The following is a 13242-nucleotide window of genomic DNA, read 5'->3' on the forward strand; positions in this document are numbered from 1 at the left end:
TTCTTGAAGAAAGCATCTTCCTCCATCTTGTAGAAAAACTCACATGTAAATGTTGAGAATAACAAAAAGCCATAATGAGTTAGTTAATTAGCTGTACAGACAGTTCAGGGTCTTAAGTGGTAGTGATTCCCACTGTACATTGGAAGACCTTAATAAGGAGCATTTAAATTATTTTAAAAACCCCCTAAATTATTATTGAATTATTAAAAATGTTAAACAGATAAGGTCTTCTCTTTGTTAGTGGCTCTTTTCCTTGGGTTAAATGTTTCAGACAATAGTCAAATAGTTAATGCAGCAAGTTCCTTGCCATCAGCATCCCTCTGCTCTGCCTTAAACAGAGCTTGCAAAGACACCGCTCATATTGCCGGGTTTCCAGCCTGCAACTGTACCCCTGCTGTGAAGCACTTTTTTTTTTTTTTTTTCTTTTTCTTTTCTTCTTCCCAAGGATAACTTCCTGGTGCTTGGATAAAGAGTCCTCCTGCCCAGCTGCAGTTCTCTCCCAAGAAATCATTTCAGCTTTGGTATGCTGAGTTTAGCCTCTAGTCAAAACCTGGTTTTATCAGTCTCTGATAGGTTTTACAGCTTGTAGGATACCTACTGCCACACCCACATTCACCTCATCTCCAAAAGCCAGAGCCTGACCAGGAAATGCAAAACCCTTCGAGAGCAGCACGAGAGTACTATGGTAATTGTTGCAGAAGCTGATTGAACAACTACTTGAAATAGTCCTAGAGCTTTCAGCAAAGTGAGCTTCAAAGAGGAAAAAATCCATACTTACTGCAGCTCAGAACAAAGAGAACTTAAGGAAAAAGGCTGGATTTTGGATCAGGAGGAGGTGAACTCTGATGAACCTTAAAAGAGTTTCCTCAGGCTTTTGGGGACAGTATCATGCTGAGGGGTTGCTTTAAGTTTTCACCTTCTTGTGCCTGCAGCCTCGTCCACATAGGCTTGTGCTTCTGTACCACGCGGCACTATACACAAGCTGAAATAATTACTGGCCTCCTCAGCAGTCGCTTGCAGCCCCAGAGGGGATGGCTCATCAAATTCCCTTCTCAAATGAGAGGATGATTCTTTCTGAGTACCCCTGTTTCAAGGAGTGGTTCCTTGTTCGTTCATTCTAGAATGTAAATAGGACAGTGTGCTTGTCACAAAAAATAAAACCAAAGGGGTTTTGTGTTCACAAAGATCGCAATTGACATGTCAGAGCTTGATGCTTGAAGGAAGCAGGTTGTTTTTTTTTCTAGAAATGTGCAATAAATTGCTATTGGGAAGCACCAGTGCCCTAAAAATAAAAACCACACACTAGGCTCCTGCAAGTTTTAACAGTGCAATGATAAAAGATTGAGACGCCTTTAAAGGTTGTTTTCTTATGACTTTTAGATCATTAAGCGGATTATAAACTGGTTTCCCTTTTTTTTTTTTCCCTTAATGCACATGCTTTCTTTAGCCAAATAACATCTCTTTCACAAACCACTCCTCAGACTTGCACCAAAACGTCCATTTAACAAAAGGCGTTTCAAAACTCTTTCCGTCTGTAATCATCCTCTTTCCCTCTAACCTCTTTCTGTCATCCCCTGTTACGCTCAGTTTGAGCGCTGTGGGGGAAGGACACGTCTCTCTCTCATTGTATGGGCTCACCCACCTAAAGAGTAGTATTAAACACACTCTGCACCAAAAGATGGAGGAGAAAAAAAAATTTCATAGCCCCCCCACCCCCCGCCAATACCAGTAAGCTCAGTTACTGTTAGCAAGAAGTTATTTCTTACCTTAACAGCGACCCTGCCAAAGGCACAGAACACCTTCACTCTGTAATGTGGTAATAAATGCCATTTCTGAGCCAAAAAGCCAGGAAATTGTTTGTTAACATCCTCCTCCATAGCCTTTTCCTGTTGACACTTAAGAATCTTTTGGAAGTCTCCTCTTTCTTGAGTTTAGTGGTCTTGTGAAACATCCATTTCACCTTAAAGTCTACTATTGGCTCTGACTCCACCATAATTGAAGACAAAAAAGCCACCCAAGAAAATTAACCTATATAAACATAAGGTGTACAAATAATTCAATAAACGTGCTACCAGCCTCCACTGGTGGGAGCAGGGAGCAACCCCTGCTGTTCAGCAGCTATGGAGTTGAGGAAATATTCTCATCACATTGTCGAATCATAACACGTAATTTTAGAGAAATGTTTATTCTTCTTACATTTGTGTCATCAGCTAAGGAGCAACTTACGGGCAAAAAGCAGACTGACACTTTTTTTTTTTTTTGCAACAAAATATGAGGAGTGACATGTCCATCGGTTTGACAGCCTTACTAGACTGAATCTTTTTCTTCTTCCCGTGGCATTTATTTTACCAGTTTGCTGTGTGCTCCTCTGTTACAATGAATATGAAGTATTCCTATAGGATTTGCATTAATTAACTGGGAAAAAAGTGGCTATTCAGTTATCATTGCATCATTTTAGTTAGTAGGGTGCTTTTAGAGTGAATAACAGCAAGCACTTAAATTGAAAAGCTTTTTTTTTCCCCGCCTTCAGCGTATAGGTAAGGTGCTGATTAAAGTCAACTGCCACATATTCAGCACCACGGGCACCTTTCTGCTGATGGAAGCTTTTGCAAGGATCCCCTTAAAAGCCAAGAGCACATCTCCACTAACAGCCTTGGAGACATCCGAATAGCATCTACAACTCTTAATTCATAGGTGCGTTGGTATTGTTAGCCAGCATTCCTCAGACTTTTCAGAAGCGTTTATCAGCAAGAAATTAGTATCTGCTCTTCTTACACTCTTCAGTTCTGGGAGGATGAATTGCCTGCATGAAAAGCTGATTGTGCTTTACTTCTGCCCCGTAATTGGCTCCCTGCGGCAAACGTACAGAGTCACGGCAACTACAAAGAAAAAAGCAGGGTATCCAAATGCAAAGCCCTTCCTCTGCTCACCTCAGAAAGTGAGGCTGATAGAGAAGCCAAATTAGGAAATTAAAAAAAAAAAAATTGTTTTGTACTTAGCTTAATTTCCATGCATATGTTACAGCTACTTTGAGCTATTTCAATGGTTGTTTTCAAGCGCACAGATCAAATAATCAAATTACGCAAGATGAAGTGTCAAATTGTTTGTGCATTCAACCCCTCCTAAACTCTACGTAAGCTATTTTAATTACGATGCTTCAACATTTTGGACTTCCTACCCGTCTTAGTTCTACCCCTCTACCTCTGCCCCTCGCTGTTTGTTTCAATATAAAACCCCTTTTCCATCCTTTATTTAATTAGCCACTCCTCTCTGCCATCTTCATGCAGCCTTTGACGTATTTTAACTTGTCTGAGCTGGATTTTCTCCTTTGAACTCATCCCATTGAACGATTGTTATCTTCTTCAGATGACTACCTGCTCTAAACACCAGCGTGCCTAACTCCTTCTCCCAACAGAGTAGCCCATGCTCCCGGAAAGAGAGGAGACTCTCGGGGCTGCTGTACACACGTGAGTTTTGTTGGTCTAACAGGGATCCATTCATGTGAAAATACACCAGAGTGCCACGTTTAAATACACTCGCGTGTGCTACAGTGCTTCCTTGGCACCAGCTGGCATCGGTAACACGTGGTAGCACAACCCATCAGCTCCTTCCCAAGGCATGCAGGCAATACTGGGGTCTCCTTGCCTTACAAGAGAGGCACGGTAAGATTAGTTTTCCATCCTTACTGGGAGATTCCATCTGTTTTGGGAAAAAAAAAATACACTTGGCTTAAAACGGAGGCTCTCCATGGGAAAGGAAAGGGCCTGGCTTCTTTTTCCACCTTCTGCTGGGGGTGACAAACCCTGCTACGGAGCTGGGGGAGAGAGAGAGGCTGTACCTCTGCAGCCAAACTCCCATTTCAGCTTCTCCTGACTTACGCTGTTGGTGTATCTCCCAGCATTGGTCAGGTTTTCAGATACAGGAGTTAAGCTCTGGGCTAGCCCTTTCTCTTCTCCATTCAGGCTTCAAATAAGACGACGACTGCTTGCTTTGATTTCCTTGGCCACTCTGGTGGTCTGGCTTTTCCAAGCCCCAAATGGCAAATGCAGCTGAGGTACAGAACACATGTAAGAGCTGCCCACCTTCCCCAGCCCTCATCCCATCCATATCATCCGTCTATGAGGAGATTTAAGCTCTCTCAGTTTACTTAAGACAGGGGCATGGTGAAAGCGCACGCGCAACTCCAGACAGCTGAACTAACTCAGAGTAATTCAAAGTCACAAGTTGGAATTGATTCTGTGGCTATAAAACCAAAATAATTTGCCCTTTTTAAACTGAAAAAACATTGATGTTCTCTTCAAATCTTCTCAACCCTAAGCAGCTCTGGCATTTACAGCAATAAAGTTTTAAATCGAGCTTTCTCTTAAACAAGTGCAACTTCCTCATAGACCCTCACACGCTCTGTTAGACTGGTGATGGAAATCCAAGCAGCCAGTTCTCCAGCACTAGCTCAGTCCTGCTAATTCCGTAGTAAGAAGCTTCCCTCCATCACCGCTTAGAGACCACGAGTTCCTCCTTTTGGGGACAAATTACTGGCAGTTGTGCAAGTACCACAAATAAGAAATCTCCTCATGACCTTTATTTCTCTTTAGTTTTGTAAGCAGTTGGGATCCAGTTAAACAAGGTCACATTGCAGTTCAATAAATGCTTTCTATTCAAAAGTATTTGGAGAGCTTTTCTACTGCAACACTTTCTACTAGTAAAATGTTCATTAAATACAGTATATTTCAAAACAAGATTAATACAAAGCTAGTCCTTGAAATAGAAACCATCAGTAGAAGATTCTTATGCTAATAAAATTTGCAAACAGGTACTTAAAACTGTACAGAGCAGAGACCTTGTATTTAAGTAGAACAACTGAAAAAACCTAGTTTTGATAGCACTGGAACCTCAGGTTAATCTCAAGAAATGGAATGAAATAATTGAAAAATACCACCAGAAATTGAAGTTAGTTACAGTCCTGTGGTTAAACTACTGAATTAAAAATAAAAACTCTTTAAGCAATGAAAGAAATACCACCGTGCTTTGTGTGTGTGAAATTGAATGGTTTAAACTTGACTGCCGTTGTCCCAATTAGATGAATATTCAAAGTGGTGTGATTTTTTTTCCCTTCTCTGCAATGTTCTGCCAACTGTGTAACTTTTAGGAACGGAAGATGCTTTTGAACCACTCTAGGTGCACAGCTGACACAGAACATAGTTCTTTGTACAGCATTCTGATTTGAAGACTAAGGGAAATTACCAGAAACAAATCAGTTAAGGGAAAAAACAGCAAATCACTTACAGAGCTCTTGCTTTAGAAAAACAAAAATCAGGGAAGTTTTTAATGTATTTCTCACCTTGTTACCAGGTTACTTGACCACTTCTAAACAGGGATGAAGGCAGTTAAGAAGAGAGAAACAACTAGTTCCTACATTTTTAAGAACACTGAAGTACTTGGAGAACACTAGCACAGGAACTATATTACACATGTACGTTCACTTGTAAATATTTTAATGTAGCTCCAAACATAAAACTGCTAATTGTACAGAATTCCATTAGGTATCAGTCCCAAAATACGGTTACTTGTATTAAAAAGCCCATCTGTTAAGGCATTGGCATTCTGTAAGGTCATTTAGTGACATTTGTTGGCCACTGACCCCTGCTATTTGTCTACAATTTCAGATATTTCTCACAGTATATTTTATAACACCTGGAAGGGTCAGGAGGTAACATCTAATTCCAATTTTAATACAGACAGCCACCAAAAGGTGTACATTTTACCTGCTTTTTTTCCCCTCTTGTTCTATCTTCTGAAGCCCCCACAACTACTGATGAACTGTTGATTGGCCAAGAGAACATAAACGTGCGTGAATAGGAAATTGCTTTTTATATTGGAACCATCTGCCTCACACAAATTTACCATGGGGTTTGCTTACCCAGCGTGCCCAGAATAGGTACACGATTTGCTTACTGCTTAAAGATCTGCAAGAGTTAATAAAATGCAGAAGAGAGTATCATCAGTAAGTACGCTATTTGAGATAAATACAGGTAACAGCCACCTTATCTAAGCTTTCCAATTTCAGCCTGTTTAAGCCCAAATACCATTTTCATGACGCTACAAGCTTAATGACAAAATAACATGGCACAACAACTTCTCCAGCAAAGGTACATGGACAAGAAAGTATTACAGAGTAAAATCTGACCAAGTGGAATGTTTGCCCTGATGTAGATACAAACCTAGTTTGCTACGGTCAGTCACAGAAAAACCCAAGTATGTTTTCTGTCCCTACTTCTTAATTTAAAGTGTAGCTCTAGGAGACAGCGTAGGGCATTCCCACTCTGTGAGGTGGATGGAATTCTGCAATTAATTTCTGTGGGTTAAGAAGCCCAGGCCCTGTAGTTATATAAAACATTGAGATATCGGTGTGCTCAGGAGCAAAGTAAGTACAACGCCAAAGAAATGCTGAATTGAGCAATGGAGTTAGCAAGGGGGATTAGCAAAATTTGTTCTGTTGTCTTGGCAAAGTATCAGCAACTCACAGCACTCTGGAAGTGTAGGTCTTATTCACAAGAGCAGTCCACGTCCAGCCCTGCCTCACCGCTGCCAGCGCAGCTGTCCGATGCTGGAGCACAGCCTCCCTCCTCCGTTACCTGATCCGCGCAGCAGCCAGACGTACTCTGGCTGAGGCAGACCTGCGCGTCATTGTCATCGGTATCGTAACCGGCAGGACACGTTTCTTCCGACACCCCATCATGATGGGTACCTCTGTCATCGGTCCCTGCTACCTCATCTCCCAAGTCTATGACTTCATCCAGCTGCTGTTCTGGATCAGATTTGGCTCCTGTTGAGATCTGTGCTTCTAAGTTTCTTGTGTTCTCCATGACTTCAAATTCCTGCTTCTCCTCTGCCATTTGCTTCTCTCTAGTACTTAATTTAGCCTTCATGGATTTCTTCATTTGTTTGTTGTGCATGTCTTCTTTGGAGAACCTCCAGTGAAACTACAAGTAAGAGATCGAAATGTTAAAGACCATTAGAGCCACTCTCACACAGACATTTGCTTTCCTGAGTAGAAATGTTTTTCTTATTTAGATTTAATTCAAAGACTAGTTTGACCTAAGATTAAAAAAAAATTGCATGAGTAAATCAGACGGCTTAAGACCATTTGTGGCTACACGTATATGTCTGTTACACAGAGAAAAGAAACTGTGATGCATTCTGCTTCTGCTGTTTCACGTGCCCGGTGGGTTCCTCTCCACACTGTGTCACAGCTGAGGGCTACAGCACCCTGGCAGCCAACCCAATGTGCGCAAAGCAAGAACACCCAAAGCTGCACAAGTGCAGGCAGAGGAAGCAATCCTATGGCGTTCTCCCAATGTTTCTCACCGGGTGAGCAGCAGAACTAATACCATATCCAAGACTATACCCAAACAGTAAAACAGTCTGAACCATTTGTAAGAATGTTCTCTGATGAGAAAGCTCGCAGCTGCCTCTTGCAGCGCTTGCCGCAAGACTTACCGGAGTCGCCATTTCAGAACTGCTTTAACTATTATTGGAAAAAAAAAAGGCAACTAGCAGTACCTTTGTATAACATATAGAAGGGGTGACAAATACGCCACTAAGATATCTGCTTTACTTGTCAAAAAAAAATAAATGGACCTCCCCAAGGAAAGCCAGACCATGTTCCAAGCCACTGCTTAGCCATCCTACACAACTTTGCTAAGCACATGTGAATGTGCATAAACATTTTGTCAGCAGTGCCCACGCTGATGGAGACTCAGGGATGGGTTAGGAGGCAATGTTTGGACGGCACAAAGAATCTCATCAGGACATTCAGCAAATTCAATTGTGGTCCAAAAGCCTTTTTTTTCTGGTGCAACCAGGTCTGTGCCGAAGTTGGTCAAAAGAAGGACTCATGTTTAGAAATGTCTGATCTAGCTATTTACTTCTTAATCAAAAAGCCATTAAAAACCTATTAAGTTTATCAGATTACAAAGATGGAGCAATGTTCTTCCCTTTTGCTAGCCAGAACTTAATGTGAAAAGAGAAGGGGGGGGGGGGGGGACGAAACTGGTTTTCACAAGATTCTTCTTGGTTTTACTTAGAGGAAGCTGTCTTTCACTTAAATATCATTACAATTTAGAGAAAGAGGAAAGATAACATCTCAGTTCTAGAGCTCAACTGTTTAAAATTCAGAGACACTTGAATATTTTCCTCTTTGATTTGCAGAAGTGCTAGGCACCCACAGCTCCACTTTAACTCAAAGCTCTCTTTAAGGAAAGATGAGATCAGGGCCCTAAACATGATAAAGATCAAACTGTAGGAGACACTGTATGTATGTACAAATGTATGTATACATTGCACAAATGTCTGTATACTGTATTTCACAAAAATGTATACAGCCAGTTTCTGCTGAAATAAGCATCACTTTTGTATAAAGTGAATAAACACGACTACCTCATCGCTACTGACTGCTGCACTAAGAAGAGTATTTCTGCCTCACTGAAGAGAAAAATAAGTTGTACCACTCCTTACATGTTTCCTTTTCTGTTCCTCTGGCTAAACTGAACAGTTGTTGGCTGGTGTGCACAGATTGGATGGATCAGTTTCCAACACCGTAATGTCCTTTTAATCTTATCATCCTATTTCCCTCCTCCAAGGGGTTATCTCTAAACATTTCAGACGTGCCGTATCACATGTTAAAAAACCCTGACAGCCTGTGACGTTGTATGTTCAGAATATTCAGCAGCTTAACCAAATGCTAGGTTTGGCGTCTTTGATGTGACCCTCAACAACCACGTGCAGATGTTGAACCAGTCTTACATTTTTTTATATAATTACAATTCATGTGCCCCATTTTTGCCTGACCTTTGGTATGAAAATGTGCTGTAGTGATTTTTGCCCTTAAATATGTCTGTATATTTAAAACTGACAATGAGTAAATCCTTTGTTTTGTCAACCAGACATTGTTAAATAAGTTTTTATATCCCCAAATGAAAAAATTTAAACAAAGTTTTGAGTCATCTGGATGGTATGCATTTGTTATTGTAATACAAGAAATCAGTATCATACTAATTTATCTATTTGAAGACATACAATCTCTTACAGGTTCCCATCCCTTTCATTAAAACCACACACAGTGGCAGGAAAAAAATGCCCAAATATAGGCGGCTTCAATCCTCATCCCAAGATCCCTTTAATCACCTGAAAACAAAAAGGAGAAACAAGAAAGATGGGCTTTGTAACAGGTTCACAGAATACTCTGGGCTCCAGCTTCACTAATGAGAGAGGGTAAATCCTAAATCACAGCCATGCTCCCAGCAGTTCCCTCCTCCTTCAGCCAGTTCAAACGCTCTCCTGGTCTCCACTGTATCTAAAAGATGACTTTCACAGAACCAGGCTCCAAAACAGTGAGGATTTTATAGATGAAAACTATCTGTAATTATCTAAAACGTTGGGTAAAATGCTCCTAGTGCTCAGCTCTGCTTAGTGTTTCCTGTCTCATACTCTAGCTCAGCTTCCGCAGGGCCTGGAGCGCGCCACTCCTTCGGGTGACGCCTGGCTAGCCAGCACTCACGTAAGCGCACAGAGCTAGGATAAAAACGAGGTTGTATTAGTCAGCAGCCTTTTCATCAGGTGGTTTCAGAGCTCTTTTCCTGGCTTTTCTGATCCCTTGCATACTGAAAGGGCAAGGCAAATTCAAGTACTGTAGAAGGACCTGCACTTCCCCAGTTTCCAGTTTAAACCAGTCCTTGTATTTCACTCTCAGCTGTACAGCGTGACAGGTTTGGGCAGGGGTTCCCACAGCTACACATTTAAAAATGGAAATGGGAATACATACGTGTATCAACATACATACATCATTAGCTGTCAGCTATGTTCTCGGATAATTTAGTTGGATTCAGGAGACTTCTTTTGGTTAAATTCTAGCAGAATTCATTAAAATTCACACAATAGATAGAAACACCAGCCAAGCTCAGGCCTACATTGTGCTAGGCTCTACCAAAACACAAAGCAAGAAAGAGAGCCCTTTAAACAGAAGAGACAGGCAATGGGTGAGAGAAAATAGCATTGGCTCCACCTTGCAGTCAGTGACCATGGGCAGAGAATTTTAGGTCAGGTATGGAGGTTTACAGCTGGTTTATGTAAAGAGAAATCTGTATCTCTTCTGCTGCCATGAGTTCAACAGAGAATGAAATGTAAGAGCTTTCACATAATTTGAACATTTTTTGTGTCTTTCATTTGAACAGTTTAATTCCTTGTGTCTCGCTACCATATCACAGAAACATTGTACAGGGAATTTTACTTCTTTGGGAAATCAATTACAATATGAAAACACCACCAACAAAACCCAAAGAAACCAGGAACTCAAGGTTATTTACCTTAGATTCTTTCTTCTTTGCTTTCTGGGGCAAAGAAGGTCTCTGAAGAAATACAATTTGCTTTGTAGATAAATTCCCCTCTCTGAAAATAAACAAATGCATACTCCTGAGAATGAATTAAATTCACATCCAGCATAATTCAAAGCAAAAATCCATCTCAGTCATTTATTTCTGCAGGTCAAAGAAGAAAAAAAATGAAAAATGACCTAAACATTGCCTGTCCCCAGTGTCTTTGAGCAGCCTGGCATTTTGGAGGGAAAAAAAAGAGCAACTGTTCAGCTGGATAGAGCCTGTCAGCCTGTGACATACTTTTGCTGAATGTTTTAGCATTAGTGTGCAAACATAGAATAAATTGTTCGGAACAAAAAGCTAGAAACCCAGTGCTTGTGTGTAGCAGCATCCCAGCGACACCAGAGTGCTCCCTCACTCCCTTGGCACCGATCCAGAACGGGACTGGGTGCTCCCTACAGGTGGCAGCGCGGCGGGAGGCACAACAAAATGCCACCAGTGGTTAGACTGGGTGGGTGCCCTTCTGCACTGCCAGCCTGACCTGTGTTACTGAAGTTATAAATGAGGTACAGAAAGCTAGAAGAGAAAGAAAATCATATATACCTTTAAGAGATAGGGCTTTCAAATAATAATTGTGATTTTCTCTTCATTCCTATATTTTAAACATATCTGAAAAACTTAAATATCATTTTTATCCCAGCACAGATTGCCTTTACTTTTTAGGTTTTTATGTGTAGGAGTATTATTCATCAAGATGTCATAAAAAACTGAACATATTTTTACTCTTTTAAGATACAAAATTATGACTGATTATATTGGTATATATATAAATATACTCCTGGCTGGTGAAAATTCAGAAAGTGCCATCTTCATGATTAACAAGTGGGATGATTGGTTTTCACCACAGTTACGAAGAGTATTTTTAAGTTACTTGCATTTACATTTCAAAACTCAGAATATTAATAACAGCAAAGTAGACCACAGAATGATTATATATGCAAACAAGGCTACCAGAGTATTGATACACCAATCTCCCACGGTTCTGATTGGCTAGACTGCGTATATCAGCGGCACTGGACAGACATTGATTAAGAATAAAGTTACTTTTCTTTAGATAGGCAACATCTCACTCCAAATTTTATCACACGTTTTATCTTGGCTCTAAGAGGAGTTACTGGGAGATCCAGAGCAGGAATTTTACAATCAAGGAGTTTACAGAGAAGCAAAGACGACACCCAGAAAATTAATGCAGAAACCACGCTGCCACCTTGCAGTATTTTGCCCGCTAGAAGCGTGCTTCCTGCCACGTGCGGCTTGTGACGTTCAGAAAACCCAGAGAACAGCTGCAGCGGGGTTTGCAAGGGCAGCTACTGCACACATGCAAGGAAATCCATGGTAACTGCACAGAGAATGGCTTGTAGAAACTGTGGTGCTCGTACAGCAACTTCCCTGGCCAAAAGGCAGTGCCTACCCTCCCCTACCTGTTTGTCTTCACAATTGGAGTAGGAAGCACGCATGTCAGCTGCCAGCCGTACATGGCAAGGGAATTCAGCAGCGGAACGTAATCTGTCTGCACTTCAACTCCCTAGGAAAGAAAAATCAACAGTTAGCATCATCACTTGGAGTGCGACATTCAGTTTGACATGAAAAAACACATGAGTGGGTTTTCTGGGAGGGAGAAAGGCTTTTTGTTCTGAAGTGGGTCATTTTGTATGTTCAGCTAGGCAGGAAGGAAAACGTTCGAAAACATGAGACACAGGACCAATCACCCGTACATCCCAAACTGTTAAATGAGTTTGTTTAAAATGGTAAACATCTGTGATCTTGTTTTCACACTGCCCGAGTCATCCATGTAGCTTTAGACGACTCCAGATCTGAACAGGACAAAGTAATTTTATTTTATAAACTATCTCCTTCCAAGCAAAAAGATATTCAAGTAGTTTAAAAATGACAACACTGCTTTGCTTGGATTCTGCTCGTCTAGGCTAGAGAAAATCCTGAAAACCTGTAGTGAAATCAGATGGGTAACTACCGTGACGGATCAAAAGCAAAATAGCCAACAATACCAAAAATAAAATGTAAGTACAAGTCTATTTAGAATCATAGAATCATAGAATATTTTGGGTTGGAAGGGACCTTTAATGGTCATCTAGTCCAACTCCCTGCAAGAAGCAAGGACATCTCCAACCAGATCAGGTTGCTCAGAGCCCTGTCCAACCTGGCCTTGAATGTTTCCAGGGATGGGGCATCAACCACCTCTCTGGGCAACCTGTTCCTGTGTTCCACCACTCTCATCATAAAATTTTTTTTCCTTATATCAAGTCTGAATCCCTCTATTTTAAAACCATTACCCCTCATCCTTTCACAACAGCCCCTGCTAAAGAGTTTCTCCCCCATCTTTCCTATAAGCCCCCTTGAGGTACTGGAAGACTGCTATAAGGTGTCCCTGGAGCCTTCTCTTCTCCAGGCTGAACAGCCCCAACTCTCTCAGCCTGTCTTCATAGGAGAGGTGCTCCAGCCCTCTGATCATCTTGGTGGCTCTCCCCTAGACTCGCTCCAACTGGTCCGTGTCCTTCTTATGTTGGGGGCCCCAAAGCTGGATGCACTACTCCAGGTGGGGTCTCACCAGAGCAGAGCAGAGGGGCAGAATCACCTCCCTCGACCTGCTGGCCACACTGCTTTTGATGCAGCCCAGGATGCGGTTGGCCTTCTGGGCCACAAGAGCACATTGCAGTTCATGATGAGCTTCTCATCCACCACCACTCAAGTCCTTCTCCTCAAAGCTGCTCTCAATCCGTTAATCACTCAGCCTGTATTTATGCTTGGGATTGTCCTGACCCATGTGCAGGACCCTTGCAATTGGCCTTGTTGA

At 41.6% G+C, this 13242-nt stretch overlaps 1 protein-coding gene across 1 annotated transcript in view; it reads right to left on the reverse strand.

Moving 5' to 3' along the window:
• Positions 1 to 4564: 4564 nt before the first annotated feature.
• Positions 4565 to 13242, reverse strand: part of RFTN1 (raftlin, lipid raft linker 1) — a 97266-nt gene continuing 88588 nt past the window's right edge. The window contains exons 8-10 of the mRNA XM_086742631.1: positions 11852 to 11955; positions 10362 to 10443; positions 4565 to 6980 (exon numbers count right to left, since the gene is read on the reverse strand). Of these exons, the coding sequence (XP_086598757.1) occupies positions 6543 to 6980; positions 10362 to 10443; positions 11852 to 11955 (624 nt within the window). The 3' untranslated portion in view covers positions 4565 to 6542. The remainder of the gene's footprint in view (positions 6981 to 10361; positions 10444 to 11851; positions 11956 to 13242) is intronic.

This window comes from Chlamydotis macqueenii, chromosome 2 (assembly GCF_036417535.1).
Source record: "Chlamydotis macqueenii isolate bChlMac1 chromosome 2, bChlMac1.mat, whole genome shotgun sequence".
Taxonomy (NCBI): domain Eukaryota; kingdom Metazoa; phylum Chordata; class Aves; order Otidiformes; family Otididae; genus Chlamydotis; species Chlamydotis macqueenii.